This window comes from Tamandua tetradactyla, chromosome 8 (genome assembly GCF_023851605.1).
Source record: "Tamandua tetradactyla isolate mTamTet1 chromosome 8, mTamTet1.pri, whole genome shotgun sequence".
Classification (NCBI taxonomy): domain Eukaryota; kingdom Metazoa; phylum Chordata; class Mammalia; order Pilosa; family Myrmecophagidae; genus Tamandua; species Tamandua tetradactyla.
The window spans coordinates 87,970,026-87,994,071 of NC_135334.1; the positions used below are offsets into that span (position 1 = coordinate 87,970,026).

A 24,046-nucleotide genomic window follows, 5' to 3' on the forward strand; every position below is an offset into this window, starting at 1 on the left:
CAATAAAACAAGAAAATGTTTAAAGATGTTTCCCTTTCTTCCTTCCTTCCTTCCTTCTATCCTTCCTTCCTTCTCTCTGTCTTTCCTTTAAAAAAAAAAAAAAAAAAAAAAAAGTCAATTCTGGAAATCCAGTGGAGGGCATGCTGTTTAATGTGATGCCTGCAGCCTATCCATACAGACAATTTTACAAATCTGCCACAAATTTTAAGACTTTTGGCCATACTTCACCTCTAACACAAACCCAACTTGTGCTATTTTATTCGGTGGAGTATCTATTCCAAATGAAAAGATCATTGTAATGAGCAAGTAGCATGCACAGTAGTTTCTTAGTGTGCTCCTTCTATTGGAAAACAATTTATATGGCCATTTTGAAAATTTAAGATGAAACAGAGATTTCAAAAACATTTTAGTGTAGCATGGAAAAACTGTTCAATTTCCATATCATTGAATGAGAAATACTGTGTGTTTTTAAATTCCATTTACAACCTCATGTATCAGTTCAAGTCATGAAAATGTGTAAACCAAGTGCAGCGAAAATAAATAGCTATAGGACCATTTTACAACCTCTCTAGGTCCTAGAATGTTCACAGTGTTGCTAATGCATACAGCAGCCTACTACAGGAATTGTTATTATTCCTATAGGTGAGGAAATAGGAGTCTAGAGAAGTAAAGCAACTTGCCAGGGTCACGTAGAAGTCCAAATTCCCCAGAAGGATCTAGGCTATCATGCATCTATCTGAGTTTAAACCAAAACAAAAAACAATCAGGTCTGCACCATTGCTACCATTAAAGTTTCTCCATTCAACAACAGCAGTTTTTAGCACTTCACATGTGTGGTTTTCACACTTCTCTGAGGCCAAATAATTAATAAATAAACAGGCGGTTCTTAGCAAAGCTTTTCATTAACGAGACTTTCCTCAGTTAATGTTGAGATTGGCTTTTTTGCTGGACCAGCTCCACATTGCCGTGCCATTAAGGGGGCGGGGTGGGGGGTGGAAAAGAGCATGCATTTGTCACAGTTGTGCCAAGCTAAGAGAGCATAACGAATATTCGGAAAATTGTGCTTCCTTTCACTGAAATAGTTGTAACTGTAAAAGGGTTTATAGATTTCAAGCACTTTGGTCAGTGCTGTTGGATTTTCATCATATTTTTTCCCCTAGATTATTTCTTCTGGTTTTCTTCCTCATATAGAAGAGAGCTCATGTGCTCGCTCATCCGTTCGGTTATTTACAAGTATTACTGAGCACCTACCTAATAGGGGCTAGAGCTGGGGTCGGAGAGAGAACCAGATGGTTCCACTCCATGGAGCAGTCATGAGTCTAGAAGGGTACGAGTGGTCACATAGATGAGAAACAGCCGCACAGCAGAAATACCTCAGCGGCAGAGTTGTATGCTCAGCACATAGAGATACAAGAGAGGAAATCATTAACTCAGCTTGGATGGATCCCAGAAGATGTCAGGGAGGAAATGCTGCACTTGGGGCTTATGAGGATGAGTAGGAGTTTGCAGCCAAAGTACAGGGGAAAGAGTATTTAAGGCCAGATGGCTGCACAAAGGTATAGAGGTATGAAAAGCATGACAATTGGTTTGGGGAACTCCAGGAAACCCCTTGTGTACTCTGTGAGCCTTGTGGAGGAGTAGGCTGTTGTTAGTCTTGGGCACCAGGCTAAGGAATTTGTTTCCCTTATAGTGGAAAGGGACTCATTGATATGGGAAAGCAACATGATCAGATGTGGGTGTGAAGGAAAAGGTGAATGCCAGCAGGATGAGCAGTAGGAACTGTCAGGGACTGAACGTAACTCCCCTGAGAATCTGGGGGTGGGGATCTATTTCTGTCGTGGGTAAGGGCAGCAAATTCAAGTTCCAACCAGTAAATCCCATGCAAACTCTGAGCATGTGGCTTGCAAAGATGCAGAAGTCATGGATTCTACCTACTGTATTTTATACAAGAATTCTTAAAAGAGCCGGAATAGAGCAGGGCCGTGGTGGGACATGAGTGCAGGTAAAGAGCAGGCGGCTCCAGGACAGAACAGTTAATCTCATGCTACTTTCCTAGTTGGAGTCAAGACATTGCTCCCTTCATACATTCCTGTTTCCCTAAACCATTTTTTGTTTGTTTGTTTGCTTGTCTTCATCTTGCATTGGTGTGGTACATTTGTTACAGTAGGCCATGCATTTATTTTTGTTTTTGCATTTTTAGTGTAAAAAATAATATATATACAAAAAAAAAAAAACCCCAATAAATTTTAAAGCACACCACAACAATTAGTTGTAGAATAGATTTCAGAGTTTGGTATGGGTTACAGTTTTTAGTTTTTATTTCTAGGTGCTCCAAGACACTGGAGACGAAAAGAAATACCAGTATAATGATTCAGTAGTCATACTCATTTGTTAAGTCTTATATTCTCTGTTATAATTCTACCTTCTCCTTTGATCTTTCTCCCAATCTTTAGGGGTATTTGGACTCTGTCCATTCGAAATTTTTCATGTTGAAAAGAGGTATCAATAATATGGGAAAGGGAGATGGAACTAGTTGATGTTCTGAAGAGGCTAGCCCCTCTGGGTTTCATGACTTATCTGGCCGAAGAACCCAACTGGAGATTATCAGTTTCTGGGAAGTAATCATAGTGCATGGAACCTTTGTAGAATCTCAAGTAGAGCCCTGGGTAAACCTTTTTTTTTTTTAACTTACTGTATCTTTTGTTTAACTTCGCTTTGTAATATGTGAACAGTTGGTCTGTGGGGTGAGCTACAGGGGCCTCTCAGACTCGCTCGTCTCCACATACTCCATGTCTGGTGCATGTTTCAGGTGTGTTTCTGGTGGGTTTTCATTTAGGAGATACCATCTGAGCTGGACCTGGAAGGATTTTTTTTTCCACGTTGTGAAAGTTATATCATTGTTCAATCATCCTCAAGAAACATGGCTACTGGAACACAGCTCTACATTTTCAGGCAGTTCCCTCCAGCCTCTCCACTTCATCTTGAACAACAAGGTGATATTTACTTAATGCTTAAGAATAACCTCCAGGATAACCTCTCAACACTGTTTGGAATCTCTCAGCCATTGACACTTTGTCTCATTTCACTCTTCCCCCTTTGGTCGAGAAGGTTCTCTCGATCCCTTGATGTTAATTCTCAGCTAGGGTTTTTCTCAGTCCCTTGATGCTGAGTCTCAGCTCATTCGAGGATCTCTGTCCCACGTTGCCAGGAAGGTCCACCACACCCCTGGGAGTCATGTCCCACACAGAGAGGGGGAGGGTGGTGAGACTGCTCGTCGTGGAGAGAGAGTGGACCTGGAAGGATTTTTGACTGATGCAGTTGGAAGGTCAATTTCAGCTATGAGCAAAATGGTAGATGGTCAGATGGTTCAAGGAACTAGAAGTGAAGGTGTATTTTGATGGTAATAATGTGAATTAAGGTGGCAGTGGTGGTGGTGTGTCCTAGAAAATAAAAAGTGAGAGGCCACATGTTGGGTAAACATTGGATAACATGCTAAAGCAGTTTGACATTTAGATTGTAGGCAGTAGGGAGCCACTGAAGGTCTTGGAGCCAGTAGATGTGTAAATAAGAAATAGTATTTTAAAAACTGTGTATAGGATAAATTAGGAAGGGGAGAGACTAAAAGCAAAGTTTAACTGTTTATTAGAGGATTAAAAAGGAGATTGTAAAGTCTTTATTGCCTCATAGAGAATGAAGCATTAGAAAAATTGTGCTTCATTTGTATTTTTTTCCTTCAAGAAATAACTACATGTGATTATTGATGGTGGTAAAAAAATTTTAGTATTAGAAAGTGATTATGGTAGCGCAGCTTTGTAAAAGTAATTAATGTCACTGAATTGTGCATGTAAAAAAAAAAGGTTAAAATGAGTGGGAGATGACTGCCAGGGATGAGCCTGGCCCTGGCACTGTGAGGTTAACAAAGCCATCCTGAACAAAAGCGGGGAAAGAAGTGTAACAAATAAGGTATCAGTGGCAGAGAGAGTTCAAATAGAGTCACAAGACTACACTGGAGGTCACTCTTACATATACTTCAGTTAGACATTGCTACCTCTCATAACTTGCCAAACCCCAACCAAAACCATTCCTGCCAATCCTAAAGGATACCTAGGGTATTATATAAGATTCTTTAAAGGTTCCATACACTAAGGTAGCTTTCCAGAAACCTACAACCTCTAGATGGGTCCCTGGACCAGATAAGTCCTGAAATGCAGAGGGGCCAGACCTTCCAGAACATCCACTAGTTCCATCCCTCCAGCCCATATTATTGACAGCCCCTTCCAACCTGAAAAAGTTAGAATGGTCATAGCCCAAATTCCTTTAAAGAGTGGGAGAACAATCAAACATGGTGGTGTTATACAGAGAAGGTCATACTTAGCAAATGAGTATGATTGCTGAATCAGTATATTGATATTTCTTGTAGCCTCTAATATCTTATAGCAGCTAGAAATAAAAACCTAAAATTGTGGAATTGCAACCCATACCAAACTCTGAAATCTGTTCTACAAATAATTGTTGTGATGTACATTGAAATTTATTGCTTTTGTGTGTATATGTTATTTAAAGAGAAGGAGGAGTATATAACATGGAAGATAAGATTTAACAAATGAGTATGACTATTGAATCGTTATATTGATATTTCTGTTGGTCTCCAGTGTCTTGGAGTAGCTAAAAGAAAACACAAGAAATGAAATTGTAATCCGTATCAAACTTTAAAATCTGTTCTATAACTACTTGTTAAAATGTACTTGGAAATTTATTGCTTTTTTGTAAATATGTTATATTTCACAATAAAAGTTAAAAAAATAAAAAAGCGTGTGTAATGTAAAGAAATGATATTAATAAATCATCATATTTTATCCTTAAAAAAAGGTTAAAATGGCAAATTTTATGTTCATATTTGTTCACCAAAAAAAGAGAGAGAGAGAGAGAGAATTGCAGCAACAAAATGAGAGAAGTTTGATTAAGCATAGAGGGGTTGCATTCAGTACATAGCCTTAAACATTTTTACTTGCTGGTCTTTTTTTGACCCTTGTAATCTAATGGAAATGAGTACTTTGTAAATCCTCTGCTAAGATGAAAAAGGAGAGCTCAGTGTGATGGAGCAGTCATAGGATGATAATACTAGCTGCTACAGTCTGATAGGAGCTCTGAGACTTGAGTTATTACCAGGCATTTTGACGGGGTGCTAGGTACTAAGTTCTGGCTAACCAGAAGTTATCAGACTTATCAGTTTTTTTTTAAAACTTTTATCTTGAAGTAATTTCAGGCTTACAGAAATATACTGAGAGTTTCCTTTCCAAATGCCTTTCATACACTGATAAAATATTTTTTGTTCCCATATACCCACACTTACACACAGTTTTCCCTGTTATTAACACTTGTGCTAGTGTGATACCTTTGTTACAAATGGATAAGACAAAATTTTTATAATTTTGCTGTTACCTGTAATCCATAGTTTACATTAGGGTTCGTTCATACTTTGTATTGTACAGTTCTATGTGTTTTGTTTTGCTTTTCATCCGGGCTGTTCTTTATAAGCCTCTGGGTGAATGCAGAGACAGTGATCCTTGGGGAATTGCCAGCATCCACTTCCTAAAGCCATCAGTAGTTTTTGTGAGTCTACATGAGGACCAGGCATTACCAGCCCCTGACAACCGTGACCCTTCCCGTAGTTGTCCACATTGGCCTTGATTTTGGGGCAGTGATTTATTTACACTGGGGATTAAGTGAGACACTGGTGTCTAAACGTCCTCATTGGCCACACTTTGGGACCCGTTCAAATGTTCTTTCTCATGAACCTTCCCTTTCCCCTAATCATAGCCCTCTGACCCCTCTCACCCTCTGGTCCACCGTCCTTCTCATTCAGTCTTTCACTCAGTCACTGTATACTTTCTGAGGATCTGCTGTGCTCTTAGCATCAGGGATAGAGGGAAAAGTAAAACCCAACACATGGAACTTCCTGTTTGGTGGTGACGTGTGCTGCAAATGAGAGGCACGATGGACCAGTTTGGCCCTGTTCTCATAGGGGTGAGTTCACAGGTGGGGTTTTCTTCCAAACAGAGGTAAGCTCCTTCAAGGCAGAGACGTCGCCCTTTTACACCCTTAATTCTTAGCACATTGCCTGCACATCGTAGGTGCACAGTTGCTGACTGACCCCTGGATGGCTAACCAGCTTTGGTTGTCCTTCCTTCTTTTCCGGTGTTGCTGGGACAAGTTGCCATGGCAGCAGTGTGGAAGAAGTGGCTGATCATTAACTCATGCAGCTTAGTTAAACAAGACTCTGTAATGCTTTCTCTGGCGGTGTCCACAGGTACAGATTCCCTAAATCTTTAGGAGGACAGGGTCTTGACAGTTCTGCAGACCTGTCCCTGGCTGGCAATACTTGATTTTTGCACTTTCCCCCATACATATGTTTTTTCAGTTACTGGTTTTCATATACTAATATATTTTTCCTTTTAGATGAGCCTCAGTAGAGAAGATGAGGTTCCTAAAGCCTAGAAAGTACTTTAACACCATCTCATGGAACCTTGCCTATGAAAGCCCTTCACGAACTGCTCTCTGTATGCTGAGCACTGCTTGCAGGAGGACAGAGCCATGTGGGCGTCTGTCCTGCTGTCAGCTGGTAGAAGGAATCTTTCTGCCTCCCTTTGCCTATCATCACTCTAGAGGGAAAGTGATCTTTCTCTTTTTCTCACTGTGTCATCTCTTCTTTTTTTTTTTTTTTTTTTTTTTTTTTTCAGTTTATTTTATAAATCCAGAGTCAAATTGGACTGTAGCGGGGTTGGAGCCCCTTTCCTGCCCTGGCAGTGGCTCATCTCTCGATGTTGAGCTGCTGGGGAGGTGGAAGCCTAGAAGAGAGGGATGCCATTAATTCTTGTTCTCCAGGGGTGCCTGTGCTGAAATGACTAGAATATAAGGCGGAAAAATATATGAGTCACCAGAGACACAGCCCAGGTTAAAACCTGCACGTGTTGAGGGGAAAAAGAGGCCCTTTCCAGCTGGAAGGCTAATGAAGGCCAAGGCATAAAGGTAGGCAGAATCCATATTTGGAAAAACAGGCAAGGACGTTGGGGGCCAGGAGAGCTATCGTGCAGGAGATACAGCGCCCACAAAGCTTGTGTTCATGGGGAAATTCTCTTAGAGCTAATACCATGGACCGGAGTCAGAGTTTGTGTGGGAGTGTAGAAGATGCTAATGCTGCAACCATAGCATCAGTGCCTGTTGAATACAGCTTTGGTCCAGAAATCAAGAGGCGCTTGCGTTTACTTTCTGATTTTCACCCTGTTGGCACAGAAAGAAAGGGAAGAGTGGGGAAGGTGGGGGTGGGGTGGGCGGTGGCGATCCTCATGAATCCATCCTGGCCGGGGGAAGGACAGCAGAGATTTCCTTGGAGTTCATACTGGATCCCCTTCCCCAGGCCTGCGGAGAGTGAGGCATCCAGCCCTTCAGGGCTGTGAGTTCGCACGGGACTGGCCACAGCCGAAGTGGAGGATTCCATTTGTTGCTTTCTCTTTGTGGCTCCCTGACTCCATGCAATTACAAAGTGGCTCTTTGACTGTTAAAGCTGAATGTGTCTGGGCTGCAATTTCTAGCCACAGACCGTGCATTTGTTGTGCCTCAAATATGAACTTGAGGCCACATCCCCTTACCGCAACAACCTTAGGCTGTCTTCTCCAAGCCCCAGGCCTTGCTGCCGAATCTCTCTCTGCATTGCCCCTTGAAGCAGGAAATTTGACAGTCATCCAGGACGTAGGAGTAACGGATGGTGGGCTCACTTTCAACTATGTTATGCTATTTTAGGAGAAAGGGGAAAAATACAAACTAGATTACAGATTAGTGAGGATCATAGTGTCAAAGTGGAAGACCAGGCTGTGTTTGGCTTTGCTGCTATATTGCCTGTGGGAACAGCAAGGGAGCTGTAGCTGCAGAATCTCAAATTGAAGAACAAAAATGTGCATTCTTAAAGGTATTTTTAAGCCTCAGAGAAAGTGTAGTATAATGACACTTAGTGGGAAAGTGTGACATTGTACTCAGCTCTGTTACGTATTCACAGAGGACAAGTGAAGGAAGTGAATCCGGTATGGCTGTTTAAGCTGTGGTTAAGAGTAATTGTAGAACGTGGAGACTCATGGGTGCAGGAAGAAACAATGTGTCCAGTGGTCAGGGAGGTAAAAGGCCAGCAGGGATGGGTTTGTTTTGTTTGTTTTTAAAGCCCCTGTTTCCTAGTTACGTATCTAAAGAAATGCTGCCCCCTTTGTCATACCCCCTTCCATTAAGGAGAAATATTATCATGCCTGCAACTTATTTAGAAATGCAACAACAACAAAAAAATACAGTGGTATGGTGGATGAATAAAGAACTGGGTAGATGAAAAATGCGAGATAAAGCAAATATAGAAAAAGTTAAGGTAGAAGCTAGGTGGTATAATTCGATGTTCATTGTAAAATTCTTTCTGTGAAACACTTTTCTGCATATCTGAAATTTTTCATAATAAAGTGTTGGAAAAGGTGTACCCTGTGCTTAAGGGTCTGGTTTATGGTCCAGTATTTTTGAGAAACCTTTCTCCATTTCCTCAGTTATTTCTGACTTATTACCTGTGCATGCTATTGGAACCTCTTTGTTGCCAGTTGTCGCCTTTGGATGTATAGGATTTACTCTCCTATTTTAGCCATTATATCAGACAGTGAACTCCTTATGGGCAGGCATGCTGACTTATTTTTATTTCCCTGATGCATAGGAGGGCCATGATATAGAACACAAAGAAGCTGGTCCCCAAATGAGTGTAGGATTGGTTTAAGAAATTAGCAGTTAACTTTGCTGTAAGGTTTACTTGGATCAAGCCACTATCTTGTGTGTGTGTGTGTGTGTGTGTTTTGAGGGGGATGATCAGAGAAATGGAGGGTAAGGTTTCCATACCCAACATTCTGATCATGGCTGTTAAGGAGAACAGGATTGTGTTGTGTGGACTTGAGGCTCACTCCCAGTTGCATCAGTGATGATGGTTGGTGCCTCTGAGCATCCTGTCCGTGATTAGGGAATTCTGCACCTTAGCAAAGTGACTCAAATCCTGGACTGTAAGGATCTGCCCATTTGGAGGATAAGGCTGTAGGAATTGTAACTAGGCCTTCGTATGTCCTCTCAAGATTCCATTCAGAAACTAATCAGTTTCTCTGACAGCTAAATAATCCCAAGCAGTCAAAAATATATTTCAGAAATATTTGGAATGGTTATTTGTTTCCTTAATGGATAAGAATATTTTAATTCTGGGAAGACTGAAAACTCAGAGTTAGAAGTTTTTAATAGAATCAAAGCCACAGTGTTAGTATTTTTAATTTAAAGGATTTGCCCATATTTGATATTTCAAGTAATTCTTTAAAGTAGTTTGGCCTCTGTAGCAGATTAGCTTGTAATTCCAGTTTTAAGTGTGCAATGAAGATTGATTTATACTTTTGATTGTTGGAAGAGTTGCAGTCTTACTAGGTTTACAAGTATTAGAGCATTTAATAGAATTTATTAGGTTTCTAAGGTTTAAATGTTTAAGGGAAGATTTTGTAAGTTAAATCAGAAATGTTTAATACCTAAAAGCATTAAATACATTAAAACATATTTTATATATACTTTTATAAAGTATATTTTGAAAGGATTTGACAAGTTTTGTTAAACGGACCAACCATTAATCAAATGGTCCTTTGAAAGTGATGGACCGCATTTTGTAGATTTATGAAGATAATTGTAAGGTGTAAAATTAAATTGTGAAATTAAAACTAGATTTTTTTCCGATTAACAAATTAAATGACTTTTTTCTTAATCAGGTAAACCTTAGCCATCTTCAGTGATCATTAGAAAAAGTTCACATGAAACAACGTGCTTGACCCTGTGCATAGGTCATAGTAGATGCTCTGTATTAGTTGAATTGGGATTTAAAATTTGAATCAGCAATATTCCCTATGGTTGAACAACAGAAAACACAGAAATCCAAGTTAACTAATATTCATGCTTTGAAACATAGTGTAGAAGAAAGCACTCAGGGAAAGATGATCATGCTTACATATAGACCAGGTTAAGAATTATAAGCTTTCAATGAAATGATGACTATAATGTAGTACCCAGCAAATAGTAGCTGTCCAGTAAAGGCTCTTTGCAGAAATAGTAATTTTTAGAAGTGCTTTAATCAAAGTATGATATTGACAGGCACTGTGCCTTTTAATGCCATAGGGTGCCATTTGCATAGATTAGTGTATATACAGGTGCATGTGGCTGTCCTGAATATTGATCTCATTCAATCAAATGCCATAGGAAGTTGAAAATTGTTATATAGGTTATATGTCACATTTGTTAAGCTACTCTGTCTACTTTCACAGAAAATAAGCATATGTGGGGGCAAGAGGCATCTCTGCCATGTGGACCAGGTTGAAGAAATTGCATGTAATAGAGAGCCCCAGGGTTTATTTCTTCTTGACCACTCAGACAGCCCTGAACAGGGGGCACAGAGAGGCTTGGAGCTGGAGAATGCTTGGCTCTTCTGCAGACATTGTCATTTAGGTCTGGCTTCTGGTAATTAGGCACTCCTTGCTGGCCTTTGCTGTCAGCGAGCCTTTGAGACAAATTGCAAAATCTGTACAACCATCTGAGAGATGGAGAAGCAGACGCAATGACACTACAGGGGATATTGGTGGTTCTCAAAAGTTTGAAAGGGAATACTTAGAGAAGCCATCCTCAAAACTGAATTTATAAGTCCTTTCCATGTGGTTAAAGGATAATTCAGTTGCAGAATCAGGATCTCAAAAGATCCTGACAGGCTGGAATTATAGGCTTAATCTAACAAAATGTAATAGAATACAAATAAATGTAAGGGTCTGTTTTTGGATCTGAAAATCCCAACTGTGCAGGAGAAGACTGAGAAAAGGGTAGGGGGAATACGTTAGGAGTAGCCCACATGAAAAAGCCCTAGCAGTTCAAGGTGACAGAAGTTGGCATTTTATTGTGATCCCCAAAAACCTAATACAGTGTCGACTGTATTAATAGAGGTGGAGTCTTTAGGATGAGGGAGGTGACAGACACCCTCAGCTGTGGTCCTGTCAAGCAGAAGCAGTAAAAGAGAATTGGACAATAAATGGGCACAGGATGATGTGTGAGAGCATTCCAAAGCTTGTCACAGATTCCAACTCCAGGAGAACCCAAAAAACCGTGAAGGGCTATCACTTGGATCAGAGACTAACTTTGTTCTCGTTGACCTGAAAAGAACAAGAAAGATCTGGGGGTGAAAGTTGCAGAGAACTTCAAATTAGGAGGGTTTTTTTTTTTTTTCTTAAATACATTTGAAGATAAGATGGGTTGCTTCTTCAAGTCTTTGTCTTGGCTTGGGCTTATGGGACTTGGACTTTCGAGGTTGGGAATGGATGACTAGAGGTACTTTCCAGTCCGCAGACACCGTGATGTGTTTGCCTGCCGATGGTGATTGTGTCCAGCACAGTCCTAACTCAGGCAGGTGGCGGACAGAGCCATTGTTGCAAGGGGGGTTCAGCTCAGCAATAGGAGAGCCCTCAGAGTTCTCAGAGAAGATTTCCCTGAGGACAGTCATTCATCAGTGTTGCCAGTTCTTTTACTCAGCCAGGGGAGATTGGTGGAATGTGATCATTCTCTTTCACCAGTAGCTCTATAACAATGTCATTCTTTCGTGTACCAGTGCTGGGTGTTGGGGCAACTTTGGTGAAAAAGGCAAAGTTCTTGCCTTCTTCTGGTATGCAGTTTGCCTGAGAAGTAAGGCAGCAGATGCAAATTATACAAAAAATATGCAGCTATGATTATAGTTACAACTTGGTTACATATTAGGAAGGAAGTAAAGGTTTTCCTGCAGTGGGATTATAGAACAAGGAGACCAAACCTAGGTCTGTGATTAGAGAAGACTTCCCTGAAAAGTGGAGCCTTGAGAGATAATTAGGAATTTCCTTGACTGTCACAATGTGGCAAATCACATGAATGCCACAGCAATAGATTTCAAACTTGCTCTTGGCCAAAAGAAGTTATTATTATGCTGGAGCTGATACAGTTCTGACCAAAAGCAGTATTAGGAAGTTAGGAGATTTTCCATTTACTATATAGTATATATAAAAATATTATCAGTACCTGGTGTTAAAGCAAGCTGGAGTTATAAATATGACTGGGTTAGAGACACTATGTCTCATATGGGTGGGTTTTATTTCACATGGTGTCTTAGAAATACATAGTCTCAGGGTGTATGTTTTCCCATTATAATGTTCTTCAAAGTCAGATTATCTATATAAAAGACTAGAACAGAACTGGGTTTATTTAGTCCCAGACTCATCCATTTGTTCTACTTGTTGCTTATACAAATAACCACCCATTTTGGTACAAGCAGGCACACAAAAAATTCTTAGAAGGCACATTTCTGTCCTTATTTGTTGCTTGAAGTTCAAAATTAAATATTCTTCATCCTCAGTTTCCCATACTAAATATTTTTGCAAACAACTGTACCTTTTTATATCTCTAGCATTATTAAACTTACAACTGCAACTTTAAAATTCTTGATTCTAAATTCCATTCTTCACTTTCAGAGACTTTTTTTTTTTTCTTTTTAAGTAACCCACCTTATTGTAAATTCTTCTTTCTTTCAGGTAGGAATGAATTGATAGCCAGATACATCAAACTCAGGACAGGGAAGACGAGGACCAGAAAACAGGTAAAATAACCCACCTGGAAATAGTGCATGTCAGCGAATGGCCCAGGAGGCATTTTGGCTGCAGTGGCTGTCTGTGCTTTGGCTCCTAGGAGCCCCCAATTTGAGTTCCCTGTAGGGACGTCAGTGTTTAGGTATTTTAAATTGGCTCAGTTTTCACTGTTCATCATTTCAGTGACCCTTTGTTATGTGGTCTCCTGAGTTCTTTCTGTACTCATACTCAGGCCTCAGATGGGAAAGTTTCACTGCCCAGGACAGTATATGGACTGCTCCTGTACTGTATTTCAAAACTTACCTTTCTTTCCCAAACCATGCACCTGTGAGCATTGCAAAAACTGCAGGTGCAAGTATAACTTGCAAGTCATGAAATTTTGAGAATTTGTGCAGTTGTAAAATCCTGGAACAATTATCTGTTAGTCATCATTTCAATGAAAAAGTAATGCTAACAGCCTTGATTATTGGCCTAAATATACTGAATGATGTGCGTCCAGGGAACTGTTGCTCCTAAGCTATTGCTTTTTGTCAGTAGCTGCTGTGACTGAAATAAAGTTACAATGTAAATACTACTGCAGGGTAGTGTCAGGAGTTTCCCTCTGCCCTTTGTCTGCCTTCCCTCGTTCTTTTAGATGTAAAGCAGTCCAGATCTCTGACATGACCTAGTTCAGAACTGGAATGGATAAGAAATCAGTATTTTTTTAAAAGAAAAAGGAAAGGGTGTGGGGAGGGTACCTCATGGATGAATTGTTACAGGAAAAAAAATAAGATGTTTTTTAATGTTGATCTGTGCTGAATGATCTGGCATGGGTCTTAAAAATATACACTCAAACTGAAAAAGCAGGCTCAATTGTGGTCTTTCAACCTGAGCAGCAGATTCCAGTTCTCTTCCCAGTGTTTTCAGGAGTGTTTATTTTGGGGGAGGGGCTTTTCCCCAGAAATGCTTCTGTACCCCAGCCCTGGGCCTGGCTGCTGAGTCAGCACAAAAGGAAGTGGCCGCCTGCCATCGCCCAGAGGCAGCACATTGTCTGTTTGGGGGTGCATCCCCATCCCCCACCCCTGACAGTTTCTCCTCATCAATGCACAGAAGCATAGAGGAACAAAAGTTCTTCACCCAGGTGGAAACAGGTAAAAAAAAGCAGGAGCTGAATGGAAGAATGAGGAGGTCAGGGAATTCCTGCTTCTCCATGCCTTGAAAAAGTACAAAAGCAACTTGAAAAAAAGTAATTGAATAATTGAAACTCAAAACAAAGTTAAAGATAAAAGGATCATTTTTATTATCATATGTCCTGTCTGGAAACGAAGTAATTGTCAGCCAGTCTGAGTTGCTGAACTTTTAAATGGAAGGCTCTAAATTTCTGAAGTGGACACATCTATGTACTTAAAGTGCTAGACTTCAGCTGTCTGCTGGCCCATGAGCTCTGGTCATTTTGTCTCACCCTTCACTGGGGGATTCTTCTAAATTTAACCAAGTCCTATGAAAGAAATGCAAATGAGTTTACCCAGTGGAATCATTGTGTTGCAGAGCTGGGCTTGGCTTCCTTTCCACACCCCCTCATCCTGGGATGTTTTTAGGCAGCAGTTGGTGATACCTCTCCAATGTGAATTTTGTTGTTCAGTAAATCCGTGTGGTTTTCAACCCATATTTTTAACAGAATGGCTGGTTGGCTGTATTCACACATTTCGCTTTGTAATAATATGCAAATTCACTTGGCACCCAGTCAATACCCAAAAGAGTGGAAGGATGAAAGATATTTATAAGGGGGAAAAATGTTCTGCTAACTGGGTCTTTCCATTTCTCTTTGAGATCTAATTTACATGTCAGTATTATTTTAACATTTGCCACAGAATTCAGAGCTCTTAATGAGATCAGAATATAACCAACAGCTTCAGCTTTTTGATTCTGCAGAATGTGCTAATTTATGGATATTCTCTTCTAAATTGAGAAAAAGGGCTTTTCCCTCCTAATACTGAGACGCTATAAATATTTTCATTTACCTCTATCCCCCACCTTTTTAATTTTACAAGGAAAACATCCCCACTCTCTCCCTCTCATCCCTCCCAAAATTAGTTTTTCCCAGTGCCCATGATTTCTCCTGGGCGGGAAAACTACGATTAGCCTCAAGTTTCATCGTGAATCAAGTCACTGCAGTGATGACCCAGTCTGAAAAGCTTAGAGCAGCGCTGGGGGCTTGGTGTCTGGCTGGGACTGTGTATTCCTAACTGCAGAGCTTTGTTGAGATGCAAATAACCTCCCCACCCCCACCCCCACCCTTAAACCCTCCCAAGGAGTAGCGATTTTATATTTGATTTCCTTTTTTTTGTTGTTGTTTTGTTTTGTTTTGTTTCCCCTCATAAACCCGAACAATGTAGGTGTCTAGTCATATACAGGTCTTAGCAAGAAAGAAAGTTCGAGAAATTCAAGCCGCCATTAAGGTACGTCTGGCTTGCCCAGTTGTAGGGGGCTTTTCATCTCCATGGTTACAGGCTTTTCCTTTGTTTTCCTCCCTTCCCCTACCCTGCAGGTGTCTAGTCACATTCAGGTTCTTGCCAGAAGGAAATCTCGTGATTTTCATTCCAAGCTAAAGGTATGCGCTTTCCTGCTTTTTGGCTTGTGGTTGCTATGCATCTCACTTCCTGTTTTCCATGGTGACTGGTGAATGCCTGGTGCCGGGATTCTCGTAACCTAGTTTCCTCGCATGTGAGAGCTGTTTACATTTCTTTGTGTCTAATCTCTCAGTTTCTTTACTAGCCTCAAATTAAACTCAGTGTGTGTGTGTGTATGTGTGTTCCTAATAACAATGCAAATGCAGCAGAGAGCTGGTCTTGATAACTTTTCAGCACAGAAATATGTTTTTTTTTAACCTATAAATATCCACCAAGCAGCTCAAGGCTAGGAGAAGAGGAAAAAAAATATCCAGAGAGGCAAAGTTAATACAGAGGTTATAAAAAGAATCATTTCCAGAATGGTCACAAAATTACTTCTAAAAATATGTTTCGAAATTATTTTAATTTGTGCTTCTGAAGTATTTCCAAGAATATTTATGAAAAATAGGTATGTTCCATATTACTTCCCTTCCAACATAAGGAGTATTTTTGGCCAGATTTCTACCACGTTGCTTCATATTGTCTTACAAGACAGTGGCTAAGCTGTTAAAAAAGAAATTTGCGGTGTGTCCTTAAAAAAAAAACCAAAAAAATGTAGATTTTGGAAATGGGAAAGCTCTTGATCAAACCCATATTTGTAATTCCATTTACACTTGTTTAATTTTTTTTACATGTGCCTCAGTTTTCAGTCTCTTAAGACGTTTTTCATAGCAAAATAGAGATAGTGATAATTTTTTAAATGCAAATTCTCCCTATTTTGTCCCTTCCCAAAATTTGTAATAAAGAATATATATATGACTTTCTTTTCGTAATATCCCATTTTAGAAATGCAAAGCGATTTTAGTTCACATGGAAGGGTTTTACTTTCTCATGAAGATGAATTTGTAGCCTGTAGTGTCGTCCGTTCCCATGCACCTTTTTTGTTCTAGCCTGATTTTTTTCCCATATATTATCTGTGTTTTTGTTCTAAACTAAAAAGCAGAGTGTGATTTCACAGCACCGCCTGGTGAACACTGCAACCCTTCCCAAAGTCCTCCAACTTTTTTTTTTTATGCCAACAAGGCTGGCTGTGGAATAGGCTAGTGGCTAGGAAGGAACATTTGGCATTCCCTCCGCAGAGGGCAGCATGCTGGCTCGCTCGCACCTGTGGCTGATGGTGGCTGGCTTTTAGCTGCACTGGCTGAGCAGTTGGAAGACTAAGATAACTTCATAGATCCTGCTTTTTAACCAAAGGTGCAGTACTACTCTCTGTGTGGAAGTAACTACTCCCACGTTTGCTGATGTTCTGATCCTGCTCCTCGTTTCTCTGAGCTAATGAATTAATGATGTACAAAGAAGTTTACAGACATCCATTTCGTGTGTCCATCTGAGATATTATGAATTGCCCTATTTCTGTGCTGTCTGTGTGGTTCCTATCGATTCACGAGGACGCGCAGCCCTGCGCTGAAAGCCCTGTAAGAGTGATAAATTATGCTCTCGCATTTCGAAGGGATCCCCGTGGAATTCAGGAAGCACTCTTTTTCTCAGTTGGTGATTGTAAGAATCTTCCTCAATAGAAACGAGCATGCTACTGTAACAGTGCTTTATACATGTTTGTGTGCACAGACACACAGCTATGTTTGTGTCTGTTCTTAGAAAATAGAAAAAACTTTCTTCCCTCCAGCCTTCAGTCCTGGCCCACTCTCCTTTGGGGCAGGCAGGAGGAGGAGGTGGAAGGGAGAGGCAGTAGGGTAGCAATTGGCTTAGCATTTAAGCTCCAAGAACCACCTCCGTCTTCTTGTAGTTCCTTTCCTTCCTCCCTACCACATTTTTCTTGAAAAAAATGGACTCTTGCTTTTCCCATCATCTAATACCAGTTGAGTGGCCCAGGCCTGGAGTTCATCAAGGTGGGCAGTTAACACGCAAACCCCCCCATTCACAGAGCTGGCAGCATGAATGGGATTGTGACATATATTAGGACACTGTTGAATGAGTATTAGCAGAAAGAGCCAAAATACAGTATGGCGGGGATCCTGTCAGTGTGCTGCATGGGAGAATGCACTTCTGAGTTTGGGAATCATTATGACGTTATCATAATGCAGAGCCTCTTACATGTTCTCTGTTCAGGGTCACTCTGACTTGAGTTCTGTTATGCTGATTTTGAGGAATAATGGTGAAGAAACTGGGTCTCAGAGAGTTTATTTGACTTGCCAAATGTCACAAAGCCTAGTAAATGATGAAGTCAGAATTTGAACTCCTATCCTTCAGACCCTAAGCCACTGCTGTTTAGATGAGGTTTCGTCTGGAGATGGGAGAATGTTTTTCCCGCAGAAGGCTGCATGCCAGCACATGGTGGACATAACTTACAGATAGCCAGCCGCTCACCACTCATTTCCCTGGGAGCTAGGTGTGCAGCCCTTGTTAACAGCTGTCCCACCGCAGCCCTTGTGAACAGCCATCCCCCCAATATCCACGTTTTACAAGAAAGATGAGTTTTAAACAATGAGCCCTTGATCAAGATGTAAGCTTTCTCTTGGAATTGGTGCTGTGGTGGCCACCAGTAATGCAGCAGTGAGGTGGCCTTGGCTGTGTGGCTGCTGTGTCATTAGGATGCTCAAGGAGAATAAGACTGGCTGTTACTTACCTGCACAGATGCTGCTGCCTTCACAGCCTCCCAAGGGCTTCCTATCCTAACCTCCCTCACCCAACCATTACCAAGAAGTGGGCTCAGGATTTGGAGGCAAGGTGGTGTTCACCAGTGCATCCACACACTCTCGCTCCACTCTAGAGTGCAGTCACATCTGTGAGGAGGCGGGAATGGGTGTCCTCACGAGCTTGTGGCAGGTCAGGCTGAAAGCAGCAGTCTTTTGACCTCCCGTATCATCTGAGATTAACTTGCTACAGGAACTTGAAGTCATTCCAGCAGACAACAAGGAAAGCTTCCGGAAGGATGTTGAGGGTGGGCAGACATATACAGATTGCACAGGAGATGCCCTTCTTTACCTGAAATGTAGGACAGGCTTCCTGGAGAAGGTGGCGATGGCTGGTCATCTCAGCATAGGTCAGAGCAGACTGGTCCCTGCCCCTGGACAGACTCAGAAGTCAAAAGAATTCTGTACTCAGGGGCACACAAGGTCTGTGGTCCTCCTGTTCAAGACTGAAGCTAAACTGGCATTTCCCTTTTCTCCCATGGAATTTTAAAAAGTGGTTTGCCCACACCTGGGCTACTGCCAGGTGTGGTATCCAGGTGAGCCCTCTTTCCTATAAGTGCATCTTCATATCCCTTGATAGGGTGCAGTAGCATTCCTTAGGCCAATGTTTTTCCAGCCTTTTCTAAGGAGAAAAACTGTTTCAAATTAAAATCTTACTTGGAACTATCAATAAGTAATAGTAAAAGCTGGCCTAATTGAAGCATACCCTCTCTCATCCTTAGCAGTGGCCCCTGTGGGCTATTCCATTGAGTGATGATGGAAACCTCCACTGCTTTAGGCCGGAGGAGGAGTCCCAAGGTGTTCCTCCAGTTTATATAGACCAGCTCATGTGTCTTAGCGTATACTTCCTGAGTCCTGTAGCCTCACCTTCTTTCTGTGAGCCTCTGAAGGAAGCAGACTCCAGGAAACCAAACAGGGAAGAGTGGTTGTTCTCCTGTCGGATTTACAGATGAGTCATCCTAGCTACTGAAATGACTTTTTTTGAAATCCTGATAGAATACATTTTGAAGGTCAGCTCTCTGCTTCTGCTAACTTCCAAGATCCAAATCCACAGTGGTTCTTCAAGATCACTCCAAAATGTATGGCTCTAAATTTTAGTTTTTTAAAAAGGTATTGTAATATTGAGATTTCCATATAGAATTCGGTCCACTAAACTTTTCATTGATATGCATTTTAGTACATGTTGGGGATATAGACTTGAATAAACAGAGTCTCTGACCACGAGGAGCAACTACTTTTTTCTGTTACTTCTGGCCACATTTGGGAGAAATGCACAATGTAGGTTGTACCCAGCCAGGACACTTGGTAGTGGAAATAAAACAGGGTCATACAAAGGCAGCCCAGTGGAAAGAATGATTAGTTCTGAGTGTGGGAGAATTAAAGGAAGCTTCCTGGAGGAGATGCCCTTAGAGCTGAGACTAGATGGAGGCAGGGTTTCCACAGAGGCTGGGGTGTTCAGGAGCCCAGGAAGGATGCCGGGTAGTCGGAGACATGGGATGGCAGTGAGAATGAGGGGCCTCATTGGAAAGGTCCTGCACCATCCCTCTGAGGGGTGAGCATTCATCTGTGGGCTAAGGAACATGCAAAGGTTGTTCATATTTACGCCATGGGGAAATCTCAGCAGCTGTCTTTTGGGAAATAGGCTAAGAGAGCAGCAAAGATGTGGCAGGGAGATTTACCAGAGCCGACCACATGCTCCTGGGGCCATCTCAGTGCCCCCAGAAGTCCTCCTGGCTGTCCTCAGCTGACCCCTCATCCTGTCCACTCGGTGACTGCCCATGGCTCTTAAAGACGGAAGTAGGTTTAGCAATTCTATCCTTAATAAAGGATACACTGAAAAGTATACTCCAAACATTTCAGAAAGATTTTCAGTAGCAGCATTTACAACAGAGTTTATAAAGATTGCGTTCTGTTAAAGTAATGGTAATAAGCTGGGGGTGTGCATCAAAATTAACTATGAGGTTTTTTGTTGCCAAATTTTAAATGTAACACATTTTCCATTAGGATGTGTTTCCTTTCAATTTTTTTAAATGAAAGAAATAAATGACAAAATTTATTCCGTACTTCTAAAAATTTCCTCTACCTGCTCTTTCCCCACCCAATCTCTCTCTCTGCCCCCTGCTTCCCTTCCCCACCTCATTGTCTTTCCTCACCATTTATTTTCCTGAGAAAATCAAATCCACTGGTAAACAATTCTCCTTTTAACTTTGTCTGAAAGTTAATCTCAGTCTTTACCCATTGTCTGTCATGACTTTGTACTCTAACCATTGGCACTGACATGAGGTTTTTTCCCCCTGTAATTTTATAGCAGCCTAAGTCAGGATAGAGTTGGTCAAAAACTTGGAGTGACCTTGAAGACAGGCCAAGACCAGAAGGAATATATACAAGAGACAAGAAAATATTAGGAGGGGAGGTTGAAGGGGTCACAAACAAGTGATATGAGGAAATGGTGAACCAGGGATCAGAGAGCCGGGGAGGGTGGAGAGAAGAGTCCTGCAGCCTGCAGCTGAAATTCCACACCTGTTAAGATGGAAATATAGGGCATTTTGTGGCCAGAGCGTCAGAATTTTGGAAATTAAAGTATAGTTGCATTTTGTTTTTGTTAACTTGGCTTCAATGTCCACGAAACAAGGGAGTGATACCTACTGGTTCAGCAGAGCTTAACTTTCAGGACATCATTTCTCAGTGATGGGATACTGTACATTTATTCCCCATCCAGACAAGAATCTCTCGACCAATCACTCTTCAGGCAGTAGGTGTGTTTTAGATGACCCATAGCTTTGCAGCTATGCCTGAAACCAATTGTAAATTAGAAGATGGATTCATCCAGTTATAGTGTGCAAATGCCTTTATAGGTCTGTGGAAAGAGTGGTTTTGTTCTTTAGTTCTGGGACTGTACATTTCGAGTTAGAGACCTCCCTTCTACCTTGTGTCACCAACTGCATCTGCCACAGTGCCTCCAACACCAGATTCATTTGTTGTCTTCCACCTCCCCTTTCCTCAAGTCCCTCACTGGTGTCTCAGATGAAGTGGTGAGAGGCAACAGCCTGTCTGATAAGACTTTGGGCAGGATGATCTGACAGCTGGCCTGCAACTTTAGAAAGCATTCTCTATTTTGAATTATTTCACCATTAATTCATGAAAAGGTCATTACTTTTTTTTTTTTTTTAAAGCTCCAGGGACTTTTTAACCCAGCGTCTAGAAAGGAAGCACAAGTATTCTCTAAGCATCAAGCTGTCTTTTATTTCCTATTCAGAATTCCTACTTAGTGTTTCCTGCTCTGCATTTCTTTCTCCGTATGTTCGTTGGTCCCCACAGTTTGTGCAGGCCCTTCCCCAAGGCCTCCTTTCCCCATCAGCAGCAGCCTTACAGAGACCAGGGGAGAAAGGCCATCCTTTATTTGCTGGCTCCAGAGGCTGGTGGGAGCCACAGCTGAGCTCTGCAGACCTCCCGACCCTGTGAACCAGCAGCATCTTCATGTGAAGATGGAAAAGTTGTGTCTCATTCACATCCCAGAGTGTATTTTGGGGAGTGTATGACTCCGGACAATACTAGCAGGAAAGTAAGTCTTCATCTTCTCTGACCTCTCAGTCAGGAGACATACTCATGTCAAGTTCCTGGACAAGTATTGAAGAAAAGCCTGTATTTGCTGACATTGCATCATCCCAGTAGAGCAGAAAAAAGGCCTTGGCTTCTCTGACTGTGTCCAATTTTTGCCCAGTAATTTCTGAGTTACATGCGCTGCCCCTTTGGCCATTGTCTTCATTCTCACCTTGGTTGACCTTCGTAACTCTACTTCTGAACAGTCCTTTCTCTCCTATTTGCTGTCCCTTCCAATCAGCAGAAAACTTGAAGTTCAAATTGCTGATTTAATTCTCTGGAGGAGACAAAGAACATCACAGGGGCATTGCTTAAGTCCAGACTGCCAAATTCTCTTTGTGTCACCACTGGTTCCTTCCAGGAGTGGCCCTGTCCACAGGAAAAGCAGACATGCTTCATTCCACTCGGTGGGGTTCCCTATGGTCTCTGACCAGTCTGCCCCTTCAGGGTTGGCTGTTAGCAGTACACAGGGCAGAGACAGCCTCAGACAACAGCCTCCTTTGTCTCATTGTTAGTATTAAGACATTTGGCCTTGTTACTGCATTTGGAAAATGATGCATAGTCTTTCCTGGGATTTTCCAATCTTAAGGGAGTTTTGCATTCATGACATGTACCCTCCTTGGGATGCTTTCATCACCTTGTTTTTAATTTAGCCAAATTAAAGCTAAGATTGGAAAATGTTATTCTTGCCTGGGTGTGATGGAATTAGAACCTCTCATCAGCTAGTGAGCGAGTTTGTGATGCAGATTGGAGCAGGAGCAAAAGGATTGGATGCGTTTACCTTTCTATGTGAACTGAGCCACATCTGGATATTTTTTAAGGCCAATAGAGGTAGCATGATTTACCCCTTCAAAGAGAAGTTCCATTGTTAATTGGCCTCCAGTGTAGATGGTGTCAGAATAGCATTGTTCCTGAAGATTGTGCAGTGGGGATCAGAACTTCTAAGTATTTCTTTCAGGTCCTGAGTAGGAATGAGCCTTGGTGGTCAGCTCCATGAGCCCCAAAGACCTCAAATTCCCTGGATGGCAGCAGGCCACGGGCACTGACTGCCCTGAGTGCTTGAAGTAATTTTTTAAGCAGTCCTGAAAGTTGGTGGTGGTGTCCCCACTTTACTGATGAGGAAGGACAGAGTGACTCGTCCAGGGTCACACAGGTTTGAATTTGATCTTGGTGTTTCCATGGTGTCACCCTGCCTGCCCACACAGGGCTGCTTAAGGCTGAGGGCTCATTCCCCTGACTTGAGTTGCTTTGCATTGTCTCTCTCCACTGAGCCCTTTTTTCATTGTGGCTGTACATTGGAAGGAAACAGAGAAGTGAGCTAGTACTTGCTCTGGAACTAACTTGGAGCCAGCTGTCAGCGTGGGCTCCTCTGGCCTCTAGGGAGAGGCCCACCACCTGTCTGTTAGTGTCACCTCCCAGGGGAAAAGGGACTAAGGTAAGAAAGGTGCCTTCTCCCAGACATCCACATCTAGCAGGAAGCTGTCCTAAACCCTGGTAAAGAGAGTCTTCACTTGTAACTTTGAGTCACATGGATCCTCATTTATAATCCTTTATGATGCTAAGCCCCACATCAGAATGAAAGAAAACACTGTTAACAATGATAAAATACTAAATAAAGCTCAGGACCTATAAACAAGGACAATGGCAAAAGCCTTGAAATTTTTTTTCTTTGTTGTGAATGGTGTCTTTGGCATTTGGAAATAGAATAAGATGAATTAATTCGTACTCATTACATACCAAATCAGGAGAAGTATGAATGTGCCTTCCCTCCTCAGCGTTAGCTGTTGTCTGACCGAAATAGCCCCCTTTTGTATTTACTCCTGCCTTCTCTAATCATAAGCAAATTAGAGATCATGGCTAGAAAAATTCAAGTGCCCTCCATCCTTTCTCCAGAACCATCCTAAAGCTTTGTGATGTTTATCTTCTCAGAAGCCACAGCTGATAATTGCTGAGGTCATGTGAATACACATAGTGCAGGAGTAGAAGCAACATCTGCAAAATTACTTCTTAATGAAGTATTTTGTATTTGTCTTTTCTGAAAAAGTAATTTTTGCAAGAAAATTACTGTCTTTCCTCCTGCACACTATACCAAGAGAGTGTGACCTCCTTTATTTAAATGAATTTTGAAATACTTTTTTATTAGAGAATTTATAGGTTTACCAAAAAAAAAAAAATTGCAGAAAATAGAGCCCCCATATTCTCTCCCTCTTATTAACACTTTGCATTCATGTGGTGTCTTTGTTACAGTTGATGAAAAAATATTATTATAATTGTACTATTAACTGGAGCCCATAGTTTACATTTGTGTTCACTATACTTTTTTAGTACCGAGAAAAGTATATTTAGTGGAAGACATTTAATTGCTATCAAGAGTTATTGCATCCATAGTTGTTTTTGTTGTTTTTACTCTCTCTATATATTTTTCCTGATGCATCAGTGGACTTCCACATGAATAAAT

The 24,046-nt window shown here is 41.4% G+C and overlaps 1 protein-coding gene across 12 annotated transcripts in view; it reads left to right on the forward strand.

The window, feature by feature from the left end:
* The window catches only part of TEAD1 (TEA domain transcription factor 1), a 280,155-nt gene that overhangs the window by 189,947 nt on the left and 66,162 nt on the right, over positions 1 to 24,046 (forward strand). For 5 of the 12 annotated variants that reach the window (XM_077114015.1, XM_077114018.1, XM_077114016.1 and 2 more), the window contains 3 exons: positions 12,636 to 12,700; positions 15,065 to 15,127; positions 15,217 to 15,279. In XM_077114015.1, the coding sequence (XP_076970130.1) occupies positions 12,636 to 12,700; positions 15,065 to 15,127; positions 15,217 to 15,279 (191 nt within the window). The remainder of the gene's footprint in view (positions 1 to 12,635; positions 12,701 to 15,064; positions 15,128 to 15,216; positions 15,280 to 24,046) is intronic. The other 7 variants (XM_077114021.1, XM_077114022.1, XM_077114024.1 and 4 more) reach the window with 3 other exon arrangements.